Source organism: Desmodus rotundus, chromosome 3 (genome assembly GCF_022682495.2).
Source record: "Desmodus rotundus isolate HL8 chromosome 3, HLdesRot8A.1, whole genome shotgun sequence".
Taxonomy (NCBI): Eukaryota; Metazoa; Chordata; class Mammalia; order Chiroptera; family Phyllostomidae; genus Desmodus; species Desmodus rotundus.
Genome location: NC_071389.1, coordinates 190,059,407 through 190,076,522, shown reverse-complemented (window position 1 = coordinate 190,076,522; position 17,116 = coordinate 190,059,407). Strand labels below are relative to the sequence as shown.

At 45.7% G+C, this 17,116-nt stretch overlaps 1 protein-coding gene across 2 annotated transcripts in view; it reads right to left on the bottom strand.

Moving 5' to 3' along the window:
* Positions 1-11,545: 11,545 nt before the first annotated feature.
* Positions 11,546-17,116, bottom strand: part of RFX4 (regulatory factor X4) — a 134,180-nt gene continuing 128,609 nt past the window's right edge. For both annotated transcript variants that reach the window (XM_024579275.3, XM_053922003.1), the window contains one exon: positions 11,546-13,019. In XM_024579275.3, coding sequence (XP_024435043.2) covers positions 12,747-13,019 — 273 coding nt within the window. In that variant the 3' untranslated portion in view covers positions 11,546-12,746. The remainder of the gene's footprint in view (positions 13,020-17,116) is intronic.

Genomic DNA, 17,116 nt, shown 5'->3' with positions numbered 1-17,116 from the left:
GCCTTGATTGCTGTTGGCATGTCAAAGGAAGGGATTTATCCCCAGGCTAGTCAGCTTCAACGACTGGCTTCAACCACCCCACCCAGCAGGACTTATTTCAGCAGGGCTCTGGTGCCTGCTGAGTTCACCCCTTGAGTGTGTTGCTTATAGAGGTGGTTGGATGGCACTTTAATGTGGTCTGAAGCTGTCCATCAGGTGTGATGACTCTGGGACCTCCTAGGAGGTACGTGCCAAGGTCATCCACTGCCTGCGTTCTGCCTGAGGCTACCTGGCATAGGCTACAAAGCAGTCTGCAGATGACTGCTACTTGTACTGGGCTTGGAGGTGCCCAGGAGAGGCCAAGCTGTGAACCAATGATGGCTGCCACTAGTGCCAGGCCTGTGGCCACTTAGCAAAGGGTACGGGGCACACTGAGGCCGGATGCTGCTTTCTTGAGAGATTTTTGGAAAGTTGGAGGCAAGAGCCAAGATAGGCCATTCATATGGAAAAGCCACTGGAAACGGGTTGGGTGGGACCAAGAGCTGGATGGAGCAGGGTCTCAGGGAATCATCAGGGAGGGATGAACGGTGTGAGCCAGGTAGATGATATGGTGCCCACCGGAATGGCTCTGTGGAGAAAGGACTCAGCAAGGGAACAACAGCCTCTGCTACCACTTCTCTCTGGGAAAAAGCCGCCCCTCCAGCCCTTGCCCCAATGCCAGACAATTCAATTCCTTCTCATAAGTCCCTGGTGCCCTTGAAGCTGCTGCCCCAGCCTTGGAGCTCAGAGGGAGTGCGTCCAAGCAAGTCCCTGCATGGGCCTTCTAAGAGGAATGCATGGGATTTCAGAAGCCCTGTGTCTCACTTAGCCAAAATCCCTGCTGGATTTTTATAGCCACACGTTATAGTGACTTCTGTTCCTGGACTGGTGTGGGGCTGGGACCCCCTTGCTCCTCCAGGGGGACCTGCACAGCCAAGATATCTCTCCCGATTTTTATCTGCCACATGTGGGTTTGGGACCTGCCTGTTCTGCATCTCTACCCCTCCTACCAGTCTTAGGGGGCCTTCTATGTCTATATATCCTTAGTTGGACTTCCATTCAGCTAGATTTCAGGCAGTTCTGAATGATGGTTGTTCTGTAGTTTAGTTGTAATTTTGATGTTGTGGGAGGATGCAAGTACAACATGCACCTACCCCACCATCTAGACTGGAAGCTGGCGATTTGCTTTAATGGCTGTCATGTATCGGTTGCCACCTGAGCTTCAGACTCAGTGTTAGGTGGGTTCCAGATAGCCTTTCATTCTCACAGCACTAAGATTTTTGTGGAACCAAGGGAACCTGGAGAGGTTAAGCAGTTCGTTCTAAGTCACATAGCCAGTGAATGGAGAATTTGATGTTTGAATCTGGGTCTTTCCCCAAAGGCGGCTGCTCTGCAACCACCAGTAACGTAGTGATGCTGATGTACTGGTAGTAGTAGTGCTGATGGTGATGGTGCTGGTGATAGAGGCTCACACTTGCTAAGTGTTTACTGCGTGCAGGCACTCTGTTACTTTAGCTGTATCGCCACAGTCAATTTCTCACAAATTTAGTCAGCAAATGTTTGATAACCTATGCTGTGCCAGGCACCACTCCATTCAATCCAGTACTGTATGGTGTAGAGACCCAGTGGGCCCAAAAAGAAGTCCCTGCCCTCAGAGAGCTTCAATTCTAGTGCTGGACCCCATGAGGGAGGTACTATTCTCATTTTATGGTGAGGAAACTGAGTCTCAAAGAGGCTAATAGATGAATTTACCAAGATCGCAGAATTTGGAAACTGAATTTAAACTCAGAGTCTATGTTCTTTTTACTCTCCCAAGCTATTTGTTAGAGTGTGGGGGAGTTTTCCAAGTAATTTCCACTTTGCCATTCCAAGCAACCTTTACCTGAAATCATCTTTAATACCTCCCCTGCCCACCTCTACCTCTTGAGCTGTGCTTAAGAGGAACAAACATTTATTCATCTGGTAATTATTGAGTTTCTTCTATGTGTCAGATATTGTGCTAGACTTTGGGAGTTTGGAGGTAAAACCAAATATGGAATCAGAGCTGATGGAGCTTTAGATCTTCCCATGGATTATACTTTTCATGCAGCAAACATTTACTGAGCATATTTGTTGAGCCAGGCATTGGGGTAGGTGCTGTGTCCATAATAAACTAAGTCAGAAAGGTTTTAATCTATCTCTAGAGAAAGCACACTTTTTAGAAAGATCATGGTATGTATAGTAAGCTACATTCCTTAGGTAATGGGACGTTCCTTAGGTAACATTTTGCAATTGTTTCAAACAGCTTACAAAACATTTTAATATGCACTATCTCAGTGGATCCTTGCGGAAGATATTGTTCCCATATGGGGAGAAAACAGGCTCAGATGGGTTAAATAACCAAACTGAAACTCCACTGAGAGCTGTAACATAACAGTATTTGGGTGCCTACTCTGTGTCCAGTACTGTATTTTGTGCTTTTTGGGTGACCATATATTTATTTTTGGAGCAAGGGCTCCTGGACAGGATACTAACAAGCTTAAAGTATCTGAGTAGAGCTGTTTCTTTCAAAGAGAGTCTTTACACATGTGTCTGAAATGTCTATTTAACAGAAATAGGCTTATGTTTTTAGGCTCCAACCCTGTACTTCTAAAAAGAGATTTAAAAAATAAGAAACCACATGAATTAATGGCTTGGGAAATTGCACTTTAGTAATTTTAATTAAGCACTAATATTCTGATTTTATAAATCAAAAGGAGCTTTGACTCTAATTCAAGTCATCCTTTGACCACTGAAGAGACTTTGGTCCCAGAAAAATTAAGTGACTTGTCCAAAGTCAATAGTTAAAAGCAGACTCTGGGACCAGAGCCTACAGTAGCTGAATCCTGGGTCACTACGTCACTTTACCTCCCTGAATATTTAGTTATGTGATATGTTAGTGACTGGAGCCCCTAGTCCAGCACTAACTCCAGTTCTTATTGATTCTTGGGTGGCATGGTACTAAGGAACTACCCAGTAATCAAAGCAACAAATACTTAGTCACAAGTCATTGTTCTGAAAGATAGTAATATAATAATTCTATACGTATATATCAATAGTGTTTTACTGGTCTCAAAATATCTCCACATAGATCATCTGATTTAATCCTTATAATAGCTGAAAAAATGCAAGGTCAAAAGGACAGGCACTATCTTTTTTTTTTTCATAGAGAAAAGGGAAGTCCAGGGTGTTGATTAGCTTGTTCATAATAAGTTGGCTAATAAGTGGTATAGTTCAGGGCTAGAAGTGCTCTGGGTTCTGATAGCATAAAGTGTTGTGGAGTTATAGGTCAGGGCCAATGAAAAAAGCCTCCAAACAGATACTAGTCATTTATTCTGGACTTTGCTATATCCTGCTGCGGCACTGCCTCTGCCATGACAATGCGTTAGTTGGAATGTGCCGAGTTGAAGGTCTCTAAGGAGTACGTGGTGCCAACAGCTTTGAAAATCCAAGTCTTCCACCCTGGCTGAGTGGCTCAGCTGGTCGGAGCATCATCCTGTACACCAAAAAGGTTGCGGGTTCCCTCCTCGGTCAGGGCGCACACCTGGGTTGTGGGTTTGATCCCACTGGGTGCGTACAGTAAGCAACTGACCGATGTTTTTCTCTCACATCGATGTTTCTCTCTCTCTCCCTCAAATCAATAAATGTGCAATAATTTTTACACCTTTTTTATAGAAGAAAGGAGAAATTTAAAAACTAGTCCAGTCTCTACAGCTCCAGAATTGGAATTCAGAGAATTCCACTAATTCAAGATACGATCTGTCACCCAACAAGCACCACACCACTGTGTGAGACTACTCTCTCTCAAGTCTTCCCTAAACCATGGTGTCCTCAGCTATAAAATAAAGGAATTGAGTCAGAGAGTTCGGTTCTCTCTCAGTTCTAAAATTTTGTGATTCCAAGAACACCAAAACCATATTTGAACATTCTTATTCTTTAGAAAAATCTATTGAGAGTGAGATTGTACAAATCAATGTGTAAATTAAATATCAGTATGCTATGTGAAAATTATTTCTTGGGCATACCTGCAAAGATCCTGATTCAGTTGGTCTGTGGTAAGGCCTGAGTATTGGTAGTTTTAAAAACTTCTTAGTTTATCTGAGTGAGCCAGCCAGGGTTCAGAACCAGTGGACTAACATTTTGATAGAGTATCAATTACTGAACTAGTGTTTTGATGGACTACCAAAGTCAAGGACATGTGACTCATTAGGCTTTGAGAAATGAGAATGACCCAGCAAGATGTAATTTATTTTAATTTCATTTTCTACCAAGAATGAAGTCTCCTTTTTATAACAAAGTTAATTATCATGGTTTGATCGTTTAGCAAATACAGGGTGGGCAAAAGTTGGTTTACAGCTGTGAGTACAGAAAACACTTTGTTCTTGTGTTATAATTTATTAATTGTATTGTTTTGCATATGAACAACTAGAAACCTACTTTTGCCCCACCCTGTATGTGCTGATCATTGGAGCACAGAATTAAAAAACAAGTAGAAACAACTGATCCTGTCCTTTGGGGATATAGGAAACATCCACGCAAATCAGCAAATCTTTTCTATGAGAGGAAGAAGCAAATTGAACTAAGTAAGTAAGTATGCAAATCAAAGCAAGATAAAACATTGTTAGGAAAAAGAGTAATCAGCCCAGACCAGTGTGGTTCAGTGGGTTGGGCATCATCCTGCAAAATGAAAGGACACTTTCAATTCCTGGTCAGGGCACATGCCTGGGTTGCAAGCCAGGTTCCTGGTTGAGGGGTGTGCGAGAGGCAGCTGATGGATGTTTCTCTCCCCCTCTTTCTTCCTCCCTTCCCCTCTCTCTAAAAATAAAATCTTAAAAAAAAAAATAAAGAGAGAAGTCTTCCTGAAGAAGGTGAACTGTAAAGAAAGAGTAGTAGAGAGTTTAGAGGGGTCAGCAGGTAGGCAGAAATGCCATGGGAAAAATTCAGGAGGTCAGAATTAACGGGACACTTATTGAGAAATGATACCAACTTGGTTGAACTTGAAAGCCAGCGATGGATTTTTCTTAAGGTCAGTGGTCAATTGGTCAGTGGAATAAGGAGAAGTTAAATCTGACATTTCATAATCAGTGATGATTCTACAACCAACCAATCCAACTTCAACATGTTATGTTCCTGAAAACGCTCTCTCACAATGCCATATGACGTAATGCCACATGACATAAATAGAACTGGAAGACAGGAGAGGAAGGTCTGTTGCCGGAGGGTGTCAGATCCTTGTGCACATTATTTTAACTTCTCAGTATCTCATAAAATTAAGGTTGGATTAAATCACTTCAGAGTTTGTAACCTCTTAAAAATTTATAACTACTTGGTCCAGCCTTTCGGCACCTTTATGAGGTTCCTCAGTAACAGTTCCAGAATTGCCGTTGCCAAAATTGAGCTCGTGCTATTAGTCCTCGGCAAATGTGCCTGTAGTTGTTCAATACTGATCGGCCATCCACAGTGGGATTCTCATACTGAGCACATGAAGTGGGCTCTGCTCTTTCGGAGTTTTTATTTATCTAAGAGCTGGAATGTGGGTCAGACCTATTTGCATCTCACTGGCTTGGAATCCCATCCAAACACCTCTTGGGACAACCACTCTGGGTGGCAATGCTGTAATGTGGCGAAAGAAACTGGACTGCGAATTGGAAAACCTGGTTTTTAGTCGTGACTCACTGTATGAGTCTCAGAAGCCGATCGTTTGTCAAATTCCTTAAAACCCTTGTGGCAACCTTTTTTTTTTTTTTTTAAATCTAACAGGACTACTTGAAAGCCAAAAGACTCCAGTTTAAATTTTAACTCTGTCTCTGGGAATTCAATTGCCCTCTTTGAGCATTGATTTTCTCCAACTGTAATGAGCATAATAATGCCTATTTTGCAGGGTGCTGTAAGGGCTAAAAGAGATGGCTGTCAAAGTGGCCAGCACAGCAGACCTGGGCATGGAGTGGCCACTCGTGTTAGCTGGACTGGAATGAAAAATGCAACCTCCCTCACAGTGATGTGGAGATTTGGGGATAAAGGTCACGGTATTCCTATTGCTCTACAAATACATGTTTTGTTGTTGGTGGTGGTGTTTTTAACAGAAGAGTAATTCCAACCCACTGCTTTGGTCTTTAAACCTGGAGTTCATGTCTTTAACATTGGCATGCTTTGACATAAGACACTTTGGGTATAGTGACTGCTGTGTGTGTGTGTGTGTGTGTGTGTAAACAAGGAGTCTAAAACAACGCATACACCATATCAATGTCTTTGCAATTAAACCTTTGAGATGCACATGTAAGAGGAAAGATATCCTCATACCCCCTCTTCCCACCACTTCTTTTTTAACTCCTTACGCAGTAAAGCTTTAATTTACTTACCAGCATTTGATTAAACTCTTAAGGCTCAACCCTAGAAGGAGGTGGCAGTAGACAAAGGATTATTGCCATTCATCATCAACACATTTTAGTCTTCCCCTTGAGTTGCCTGTGAAGGATTAGCTTTTCCCTGAAAGGAGGAAGACAGAATGAATTGCATCTACGGCCAAAGAACTGCCAGCCCCTTTCAGCTGGGGGCACATACCGGGAGCTTTTCCCATATTAGTCAGCTTTATCTCAACTTTTGGGCAGTGCCTACATCTGAATTTCATGGGTTTCAGGGTCAGCCGAAACAGAATTGTAGGGCTGTTGAGGTCAGAGGCCACCGCTGTCAAAGGGTAGTGACCTGAACAGCAAGAGGTAGCCAGTACCCCACCCCCACCCCCAAATGACTTCATTCTAGTGAATACTTGGCTCATTGCACCTCCCCTGCAGAGCTTTTTTTCGACCTGGTAATAAAAATCCTCCTGTGGCCTGTTTTTTTTTTTTTTTTTTTTTTTTTTACATTATTATTGATTTTCTTTTGTTCCTGTTTCTCTACAGAATGACCAAATCTGGATCCTTGATAATGGTTTGTAGGTACCCTGGGAAATGATAGAGGGAAAGCTAGTCTGCTGTTAACTTACAGTGAGTGGCATGCCACCTTGGGCGTGGGGGGACGACCTGGGGCCCTTCTTAGGAACAGTCTTCATTTGGCACACCGGAATTTCCCAGAATTTGTGAAATTCTTCAACCCCAATAGGTTCTATGACCATGGTCAAGATTGACTCAAAAACTGCCAAGCCGCTTAGGAGAGCGGAATGGGGAGGGGGTGGGTGGAAGCAAAAATAGGGAGGAAGGCAGTGTGCTGTAGTATGAACACTGACTCTGGAGTAGGGTGACTTTGCCTTCAAAGCCCAGCTCTCCCACTTACTGTGTGACTCTGGGCAAAGCACTGAACTGCTCAGAGCCTGCGTTCCTTCACCTGTAAACAGAAATGATTATACTGTTGGCGTTGCCGGGAGGTGGGGAGAAGTGGAGACGATGTCTCTGATGTGCGGGGCGCATAGCAGACCCCACGAAGTGGAAGTCTGTGGCTTCAGGCAGATCTGGTTCAGAACGGTGTCACACCTATGTCACTGAGAGTGAGGAGAGGGAAGTGTGTCTCATTCTCCTCATTTAAAGATTATCTTTCGGCTTTGGCTGCATTCCAGTTCTAAGGAAGACCTGTTGCAGTTTATCCTTGAGAGGTGTAGCACGAGCCAGGACATCCTGGATGCCATTCCTGGTGGGGGCACAGTTTGGCAGCTCCTTGGGAATTCACTCTTTCCCAGCTATCAGGGGACTAATATAAATACCAAATATTAGCACTGCAGCTGTTTCTAAGGCTGCTTCTCTCACCCCTGCTGTCCCGGTCAGGCCTCATTATTTTTCATAATAGTTCTTAAACAACTGGTTTTAGCTCTTGAGGCATTTATGATGACAAAGGGAGGAATAAAACTGGGGAGCCCTATTTCTCCCACCACCCCCTCTCTTCACCCACACCCCTTTCCTAGCAACAGTTCTTTTCTCAACTCTTGGGGCCCACGTCTTCCGTCCCACCTACACCAGCAGCAGCAAAATATGGGGGTGAGAAGGCGGTGGGGGGGATTGAGGTGCAGGCAGAGGAATGGGGAAAGAGCTTCAGGGAGGAGGCTGATAAAGCACAAAAGGTTCTGACCTCCTCAGAAGAGGAGGAACCCACAAGGGCCGTGTCCAAGCTAGCTTAGTTTGGGAGGCTTCCAAGGGACTGAAGCCGAGAAGGGCCAGGTTAGAAAGTGGTAGGGAGGTGGGCTGGCCTGCAGTGCTGGCAGGGTGAGGCTTGTCGGCTGCAGGGAGACTGACAACAGTGCAGGTCAGCGATTTTCAGCCTTTTTCATCTCATGGCACATACAGATCAATTGCTAAAATTCCGTGGCACATCAGCAAAATGTATTTTTTGGCGATCTGACAAAAATAGATATAATTATGATTCATTCACACTGGTGGCTATTGTGTTGGTTGGGGTTGTTTTGGGTTGGTTTTTTTTGTTTGGTTTGGTTTGGTTTGGTTTGTTGGGTTTTTTTTTTTTTTTGACAATCTAAGAGAAAAGAGGTTAGTGCCCCTGAATAGTCAGGTGTTGCATGTTTTAAAAATTCTTGTGGTGCACCAGTTGGAAATCACTGGTGTAGGTTACTGGGGGTTGCCACTCTTCTGCACTCTGGGCAGGCTGGAACCCTGTAAAAGAAACCCGGAGGTACAAGCGCAGGGAATAGCCATCTCTGGATCTTAGTACTACTTCAGGGTGCAAAGGTTTGTGTCTCCCAACTTTGGCTGCATATTAGAATCACCTGGGGAGCTTAAAAAACTTGGTGCCCCAGGTCCCATTGCAGGTCAGTTATTTACTGGGGGTGGGACCTTATGCATCAGCATTTCAAAAAGTTGATAAGGTAATGCTAACAGGCAGCCAGGGTTGAGAACCACTGAAGTCCAGTCCTACTTGGAGCAGGAGTGCCCCTTCTAAAACATCTCTGGCGGAACTAGGAATTAACCTCAGTTCTACCATATTTTAAAGGCAGTACATGTATCCTTTTCTTTTTCTCTTAAGCTTCCAATGATGATTTGCATTCTTTAGATTCTGGAGTAAGTCTGAACTCTATGCCTCAGGAGACCTACAGTAACCACTCCCCACACCCTTTCCCCTGCAATAACAGGAGTATTTTTACTATCCCCTTCCAGGATTTAAAAAAAAATGTTGCTATCCTGTCTTTAAGAGATGGAAGAAGCTGGGACAAATAGCCTGTTTTTGCTCTTCTCCAGGTTCACATGAGACATTTTGATTGACATTACTTTAAAGCAAATACTAAGGACAAGTCTGGAAAGATGGAAAATATCAGAAGACTACTACCCAGATCTTTGTAGGAGTGGGTGGGGCTGGGCACAAGGAAGCGGGTGGAATGTTGTTTGGCGATGGTGGTGTGGGTATATGGGCTGAGCTCGTGGGCATGAACCTCAGGCTGTTTGGGGCACCAGCTGGTGGAGCCGTCGCCTTCTCTCTGGTGGCTGCCTGCCTGAATCACTGCCCAGCTGCCAGTCCGTCCTTTGTTTTCCTTAAGCCGTCCACCCTCCTCACCCGGATCTGCCGGCCCAGGGCCATCAGCACACAAACTGTAATTGGGATGTCATAGTCATATAACATGCCTGCTTGAGGTCCAGAGCAGGGAGGTGACCCTTCCAAGGTCACATGGTAGTGAAGCCAAGGCTTCCTTTCAGTTCTCTCTCCACGATTTGAGTCCCTCTCCCCATTTAGGTTGGGCTTACCCAATGGCACTGTTTTGATTGGTCTGTGCCTGGGTTGCTGTCTCAGAGGGACCACAGATTCCCTTTCTTTTCAGACCTGGGGTATCTTAGAGGCCTGACAAAGGACACAGCAGGCTGGATGCCTAGGACGCCACAGGCCTGCAACGTGGGTGAGCCATCCTGGCTGCTGTTCATGACTCCAGCCAGCTTCAAGCTGGCAGAGTCCTTTTCAGAAAGAGTCCTAAAGAGGGGAGTGTCCCTTTATTGCCAAGACTTTTCTGTTCTTCCTCTGACAAGTGACTGGCCCCACTCCCAGCTGCCAACCTTGCCCATTCCCATTCTGGTGACTGGGTAGGAACCATCAGAGAGAGAGAGAGAAGGTGCATTTGAGTCAGTGAGCTCACAGCAGCTGTTGCCTTTTCCTAATCAGATCCTTCTTAGTTCTGAAGTTGAAGGTGAAGAACATTTGGGAACATAGGCAGTACGCTCACCTCCCAAGAGATGGGTCCCTTGTGCTCTGGAGGGAACGCCCAGTGGCTCCCAGCTCTTGGCCGGGCTGAGAGGAGGGGGCACACGTCGTCTCCCTTGCCAAGCTCTTGGAGTGAGCACTTTATTCTCTGGGATTCAAGCCCTTGTTGATTGTGACTGTTTTTGCATAAAGATCCGTGCCTTTAGTGAGCTTTTGGCTGTTCCTTATATATGGGTGTTATTATGTACTGCTGCTACCTGGCTAGGGAATCTGGCAATTGCTTTATTTTTTTGTGATTAGTAAGTCAAAAGTCAAATTTATTCCACCCTTTCATTTCTGGAGCACTAGCTTTGGACAGTTGGAGCATGAGACATCTGGTTCTCCTCGGGTCTGTTCTGTGCAGTGACTGAATCTGAAATTTCATTCTCCCTTCCCTTCCTTGTAGCAACTCATGGATCATGGCCAACTCATGGATCATGGCCAAAAGACCAAATAATTTACCTTCAGAGTGTGAAACCCAGCACCTACTTTCTTTTGGCAGGCCAACGTAGCTCAATTTTTAAGAGGATGCTATGTTAAATATATCATTTTAATCTTAAAATCAGTTTCAGGTATAAATATGTTATGTAACAGCAAGTAAGAGCTTGGCTTTAAAAATAAATCTTTCAAAATGCAGCAAATTGAGTTGTCAAATTCTCATGCCTTTTAGTTAACATATCACTACTGCCATTTCTGGAACTCTTTGGCTCTCTCTCTCATAGCTCCCAAACTCTTAAAGTTTGGGCAAAACATTTAGACATTTTGCCTTTACATCCTCAGTCCTCAGCTCTAGAATCAAAATGCAGTGCTGGAGAAGAATTTGTTCATGCTTATTAAGTATTCAGTAATGTTACTTGTTCTGTTCCAGAAGTTTATTAGCATTTAAAGCACTGCACTCAAAATATCTCTACACCCAGTGATCATTAAAGCATACTGAACTGAGTACCGGGGGACCTCTTAGTGACGCTGGTGTCGAGAAGCAACTTTCCCCTCAAGATGCTGACGTTCGTCACCAAGCAGACTTAAGTCCTTGTGTGTAGAACTGGTCCCCTACAGACCTCAGCCAGGCTGCAGGTACTAACTTGCTGCTGCGGACTGCACGTGGCGCCTATCCAAATTTCAGTGCTGCTTTTATGACAAGATGATGCCGAACTAGATAAAGCACCACCATACGGGACCACTTAGTTTTATTTTGCTTGCTTACACTCTAAGTATTCTTACACACAGGCAGAGGTCACATCATACACAAAGTGAAGAAAGCGAGGCATTTCAATACTTTTTATTTGAGTGTGAAACCATTCATATCTTGCACAACTGTACAGATAAAACTATTTCCATTTTAGCCGTAGACATGATTATCACACTGAGTGGGTGTGATCAAAGATTTTATTTACAGAACAATTGCTAAAACATCCAATGTCATATTTCTATGTATTTCTTACCCATAGGGTAATAGGTCCACCATAATTGCTTGGTGCTTTTTATAATACAGAAAGAAAACCTATGTTAAGCTCTAACAAACCTCACAAATTGCTACAAATCTGACAGAAAAATGCCTAAGAAAAAATTTTCCAAAAGTACAATACATTTTTATTTCCACACATACACAGTATAGTATAGGCTCAAAGGCACAGCTTTGAAATATTTTCTCTATCAAAGTGTCGGAAATTATTGTAGTCTTATGAAGGAACCATGAGAGTTATTTGCACACTTTGAAGCTTGGTCCATCCAGTTTCACAACGTTAACACAGCAGAGTGTGACACTCGATGCTGCATGTCTGCATTCTCACAGAGCTTTAAAGAACCCCTCCCCTGCCTTCTGCTGACACTAGCCATTGTGCAAACTTAGGACAAATGCTCGTACGTAGAAGAGCTGGTCCCCTACAAACTGCAATCAACTTAAGGCATACAGAACAGGCCGCTTCTTTCCCTCTAGACAGTGCTTACATTCCAAAACCAGGCAGGTGCTGTGACAGACAGGAGCGTGACAGTGAATCTTGCGTTTCCAGACACCTCCATTTAGCCCTGGTGCTCCGGGAAGCACCACCAGGAAGAGGGGATGTGCAGAACATATCTGAGGGCTGTTCATTGTACAGGAAGATGACAGATGGCAAGGTGAATGCTCTTGGTAAATTATGTGCCCATCCAAGAACACCAACCAGATTCTGTCTCCAGTATCCATCCTTAAAGACTAAAGAGCTTTTGTCAACAGGAAAATAAGTAACCTACAAGGAGTGGTTGCCAACACAAATCGAGGTCATGGAACAAAGGGAAAAGGCACAGACTGGCCTGCCTGGGATAGTGCTCTATAGAAAGTCAACTCTGGCTTAGCTGCGGGACCCCGATCTCGCTGATGTTTAGCGAGTCCTGTTTCTGAACTAATGTTCATTCATGCCACACTGAATCCCAGCCTCACCTTCGCGAGGAAAATGGACGCCTAGGAATGGTTCACACGTTACAATGTATAGAGATAAAGTCTTCGAGGGGAGGTGGGTTTATTATTATTATTAATACTTATTAATATTAAATATGGATTCCTATGAGAGCAGTCATTTAGCCCATCCTGTGGAGGCCTCTCCGTTGATGTAAGCAAAGCCAGGAAAGTGTTGCATGTGCTCATACTCAGAATTCCTGCGCGTGGTCAGGGGTGTGTACATGTCACTAGAGTTTCCATACCTCGTGGAATGCACGGACGGGCTTGTGTAGCAGGTGTTGGCTGTGGGTACCTCTGGCCATCGGGGGGTGACGGGGGTAGGATGCAGTCTGGGAGTACTGCTCATCAAACAAGGTTCCATCCGGGAAGTGGGGCTATTAAAAGGGTACTTGTTGAGGGGAAAGAAATTCCACAAAGTTAAAATTAGCTTGAAGTTACATATACGCAATATCAGTCACATTCACAGTTTGTTTTAAGTTAAATTTCTTAAGAGGCTATTAGTGAAAGTCGATGGGAGGGAAATCGGTGAACATCTGAGAGACTGAACCTGGTCTAGGGAATATCCAACAGGAGAAATGCCAAGGGCTTCTGAGCCCGAGTCGGGCTGGTGTGCACTCAACCAGTAATACGGACTCTGTGCTCTTAATCCGGAATGTCTTGGGAAGTCAAACCCCAAAGGAGGAATGGCTCTCCTGGGAATCCAGGAGTGTCCTAGGAGAGAGTGCGTGTGAGAGAGAGGGGGAGAGCAAGCGAGAACAAGAACATGAGAACATGTCCAAGTAGTAATGGATGGATGGTTGTTTTATCATTAGTTATGGAGATGTGATAGGTCCTACTCCATCAACCCAAGAGAACAATACTGTCAATGAAAACACAATGACATCCTTAAAAATAGCATTTACAGTTGAATTCAATTGTGAACTGCAGCCTAAAAGCAGGCTTTTGAAGAAGAAGCAAGTGAACAACTTCAAAAGGTTATTCCATCATTTGAAGAACATCTATCGTGTTTTTGGTTCACATTCACTAGAGTCCTGGAAGATACTCAAGCAGGAAATGGCAAATGATTGGGCTTGGTGTGTGTGAATGTGGAAGGAGTCGAGATAAGCCAACTGAGAGGGGAGGGGAGGTGTGCATTTGTGCAGGTCAGGAAAGCAGGTGTTGCTAGCTCCGAGAGGGGAAGAAGTTCCAGAAAGAATTAGAAGAGAAGTGCCCGTGAAGGGCTGCTTCTTTACATGTTTTTTTCAGTTCCCAAGACAGCTATGCAAATAAGACCTTCAGTACAATCAGAGGGGAGACAGGGGAGGAGCTCGGAGGCTCCCAGTTTGCTGGCCAGTGCTTACAAGGATGTCCTTGCTGTGCTAAGGGCCACCCCACCAAGGACAGCGGGTAGGGGAGAGAGAGTCTGTGTGAATGTGTGAATTCTTCTGCTCCCCATCTGTCTTCCCTGACAGTTGGAGAGTGGAGTCCCGAGGGATTAGGTGGGAGGCTGCCTCCTGTGAGGGAGACAGACAGGCTGAAGCCTAGACAGCCGGAGAGGAGGTTATGACAACAATGGCTGCTGCTTGCAGTCGAGGGAGCCAAAGGGAACGGTTCTGCCTCTTTTGAGTGCGAGCCCGAGGGAAGCAGGGGGAGGCTGTTAGACCCGATCCATGCGAAGAAAACCAGCGATTCACGGGGTCAGGAAGGACAGATCCAGCTTCTAGTACAGAGGGTCTGTCCTACTGAGGACAGTGTGCTCTACACAGCAAAGTGCAGCCACTTTGCAGTCAAAGAATAGGTAGGAAAGAGGGAGAAGGGTGTAGGTGGTGTCTGGGAACTCACGGGAGAAGGCGCCGAGGGCTGTTGCCAAGGTGACTATTGACAGCACACCAAGGCTTTCATAATCCCCAATCAGATCAGAAACACTCGTACACCCAGGTACCTGCTGTGGGAAGCCGCAGGACCCTTGCTGGCATGGCAGCCACGCTGGACTCGGGCCTGAACAGTGCAGGCTAGCCTGGGGCCCACTCTAAATCTCAGAGGGGCCACAGTGGGACTGGGCCCTGCTCAAGAAAGCAAGGTCCCAGGTATTAAACACCTAATGTTGAGGAATATTACAAAACAGTCTTTTAATTTTTTCAAAAAGTTTGCTTCCCCCTCTTGATATTCTCTCAAGCTCCCCAGATGCACGTCACCTCACCTTGCAGTGCTCTCCCCTCTGGTCCTGTGCCACGCCAAGCTGGTTCCCGTTTCAGGGAATTTTGTCCTATCATTTTCTCTGCCTGGGACATACTGCTTTACCACCCTGTCTACCCCCAGGCCCCTTTTGCATGCCTGCCTTTTTATCATTCTTCAGATCTTCCCTCAAATGCCACCTCCTCAGAGAGACATTCCTGGACATCCTATCTCAAGAAGCTATGCTCCACCCTCTGCTGCCCAGGCCAGAATGTTACCATTCTTCTTGGAAACTGTCTCTTTCGCAAGCTCCTGGTTTGGGTGTTCTCATGTTCGCCACCATATTCCCAAAGCCACATCACAAGCTGGTGGAAGAGCTGGCGTGAAAACCCAGACCGGCATGGCTCTTCTTCCCCACTTCCGTCGGCCTGGCCTGCCTCTGAATTACACAGGAGAGGAAGAGCGCTCCTTACTGGAAATGCAGCCCCTTAACCTTGACCTCTCTGTCACCTTTCCCTTCAGCTCCTTCCTCCCGTACGACCACAGGTCTCTTTTTTAATCCTCACCTAAGGACATGGTTCATTATTATTCTTATTTTCTTTTCGAGAGAGAGAGAGAAATATCAATCAGTTGCCTCCTGTATATGCCCCAACCGAGGATTGATCACAACCTAGGTGGCCGGACCTGGAATCGAACCAGCAAACTTTTGGCATAGGGGATGACATTCCAACCAGCTAAGCCATCCATCCAGGGCCACAGGGTCCTTACAGTTCTGACCAGGCCTCGACTTGCTGCTTCTGTCAGTCCTCACAGACTTGGCTTGTGTAGGTAGAACATCACTGTTCGGAGTTGGGACCTCCTACCCCCAGAGCCCAGAGAGTACGGCTTTTGTGCCTAATCAAGGACCCTGGATGCAGCTGTGCCCAGGGGTTGTGTCACGGACTCAAAAGAGTAATTGCCTGGAAATGAGACTGGCTCAAAATATCTCTAATGTGACAATAAAATTCTGTTACCACAGAATCCGGCATGGAAAATTCTGTCCTGTTAGGTCAGCTAATTGCAAATGAGTCAGTGACTCGTTTTCCCCATGGTGAAGAGACCATTGAAAGATGAGAGGCTCAAGTGCCTGCTGCCTCGCCACCAATGAAGCTTCTATTTAGCCTGCGGGGAGCAGCCGAGGCTGGCCTGTGGCACCCGCCTCACCTTTCACACTTCACATCCGGTTGCATGCAGGGTCCTTCAGCATGCTGGGCACAAACTCTGGGGTCCCCAGAGCTCTGCCCCGAATAAAGGCACTTTTTGTTGAGGGCCCATAACAGGAAGTTACTATTTTCTGGGTCAAATCACATGCTATTGCTATTGGTGTTGAAAGAGAGCTAAGTCGCCAGTTCCTACCCTGCGAGAGAGGTGAGTGAGGTGTGGTTGTGGGCACGTGTTTGTGTGTGTGTGCATGTGTACATAAGTTGTCAAAGGCTCAGTCACATGGCCGAGGCCGAGGTCGTTCCCAGCTATGACCGACTCTGGGCCTCCCTGGAACCATGTGAGGCCGTTCTATTTTGAGAAACGACTCCCCACACCAAGGGCTGACTTTCCTGCACATGGAGAGGGAAGAATGAGCCCTTTATCCCTGACCCTTACCAAATGGGCTGCTGCTTCAGCAAGGGGTGAAAGGTGGCCTAGTCAGGAGCACAAACTGTTTTCCTATGAAAGGCGGCTCTCACGGCACTGAGGTTCTGCCCGAGGGCCCGCCCCCCGCAGGCTTCCTCTGAGCCCTGCTGGATGAGGATGCGGCTTCCCCCAAGCCTTTGAGCTTTGAGGGTCAGGATTACCTGGGGGCCTACATGGGGGCCTAAACACTTAGAACATCCATGAAGTGAGTTTTCAGAACGTGTTAGCTATTATGAATAGTCTTCCTCGAATCATAACACCATGGTCCACTAATGAAGGGAGAGCCTGCGTGGCTGACCATCTGGTCCTACCTCCCCTCATTTTTAGACGAAGGAATTGAGGTCAAGAGAGGGGAAATGACCTTCTGGAGGTCACACGGCAACATAGTGCCAGAGTAAGCATCCACTCATTTCATTCATTCATTCATTTCATTGACGTATGCTGAGTATATACTGAGTACTCAACTAAGGGGCCAGGCCATGCTGGGGTCTGGGAATATAATGGTCAGAATAAAAGGACCTGGCCTGGCCCCTGTCCTCACAGAGTTGGTATGGTTCGGGAGGCAGATATTAATTCTGTAATTACACAAAATAAAACTGTGGTGTTATAAAGGATAACAATAATACACACAAATAGTGCTCGCCATGAGCCAGGCCCCTGTTC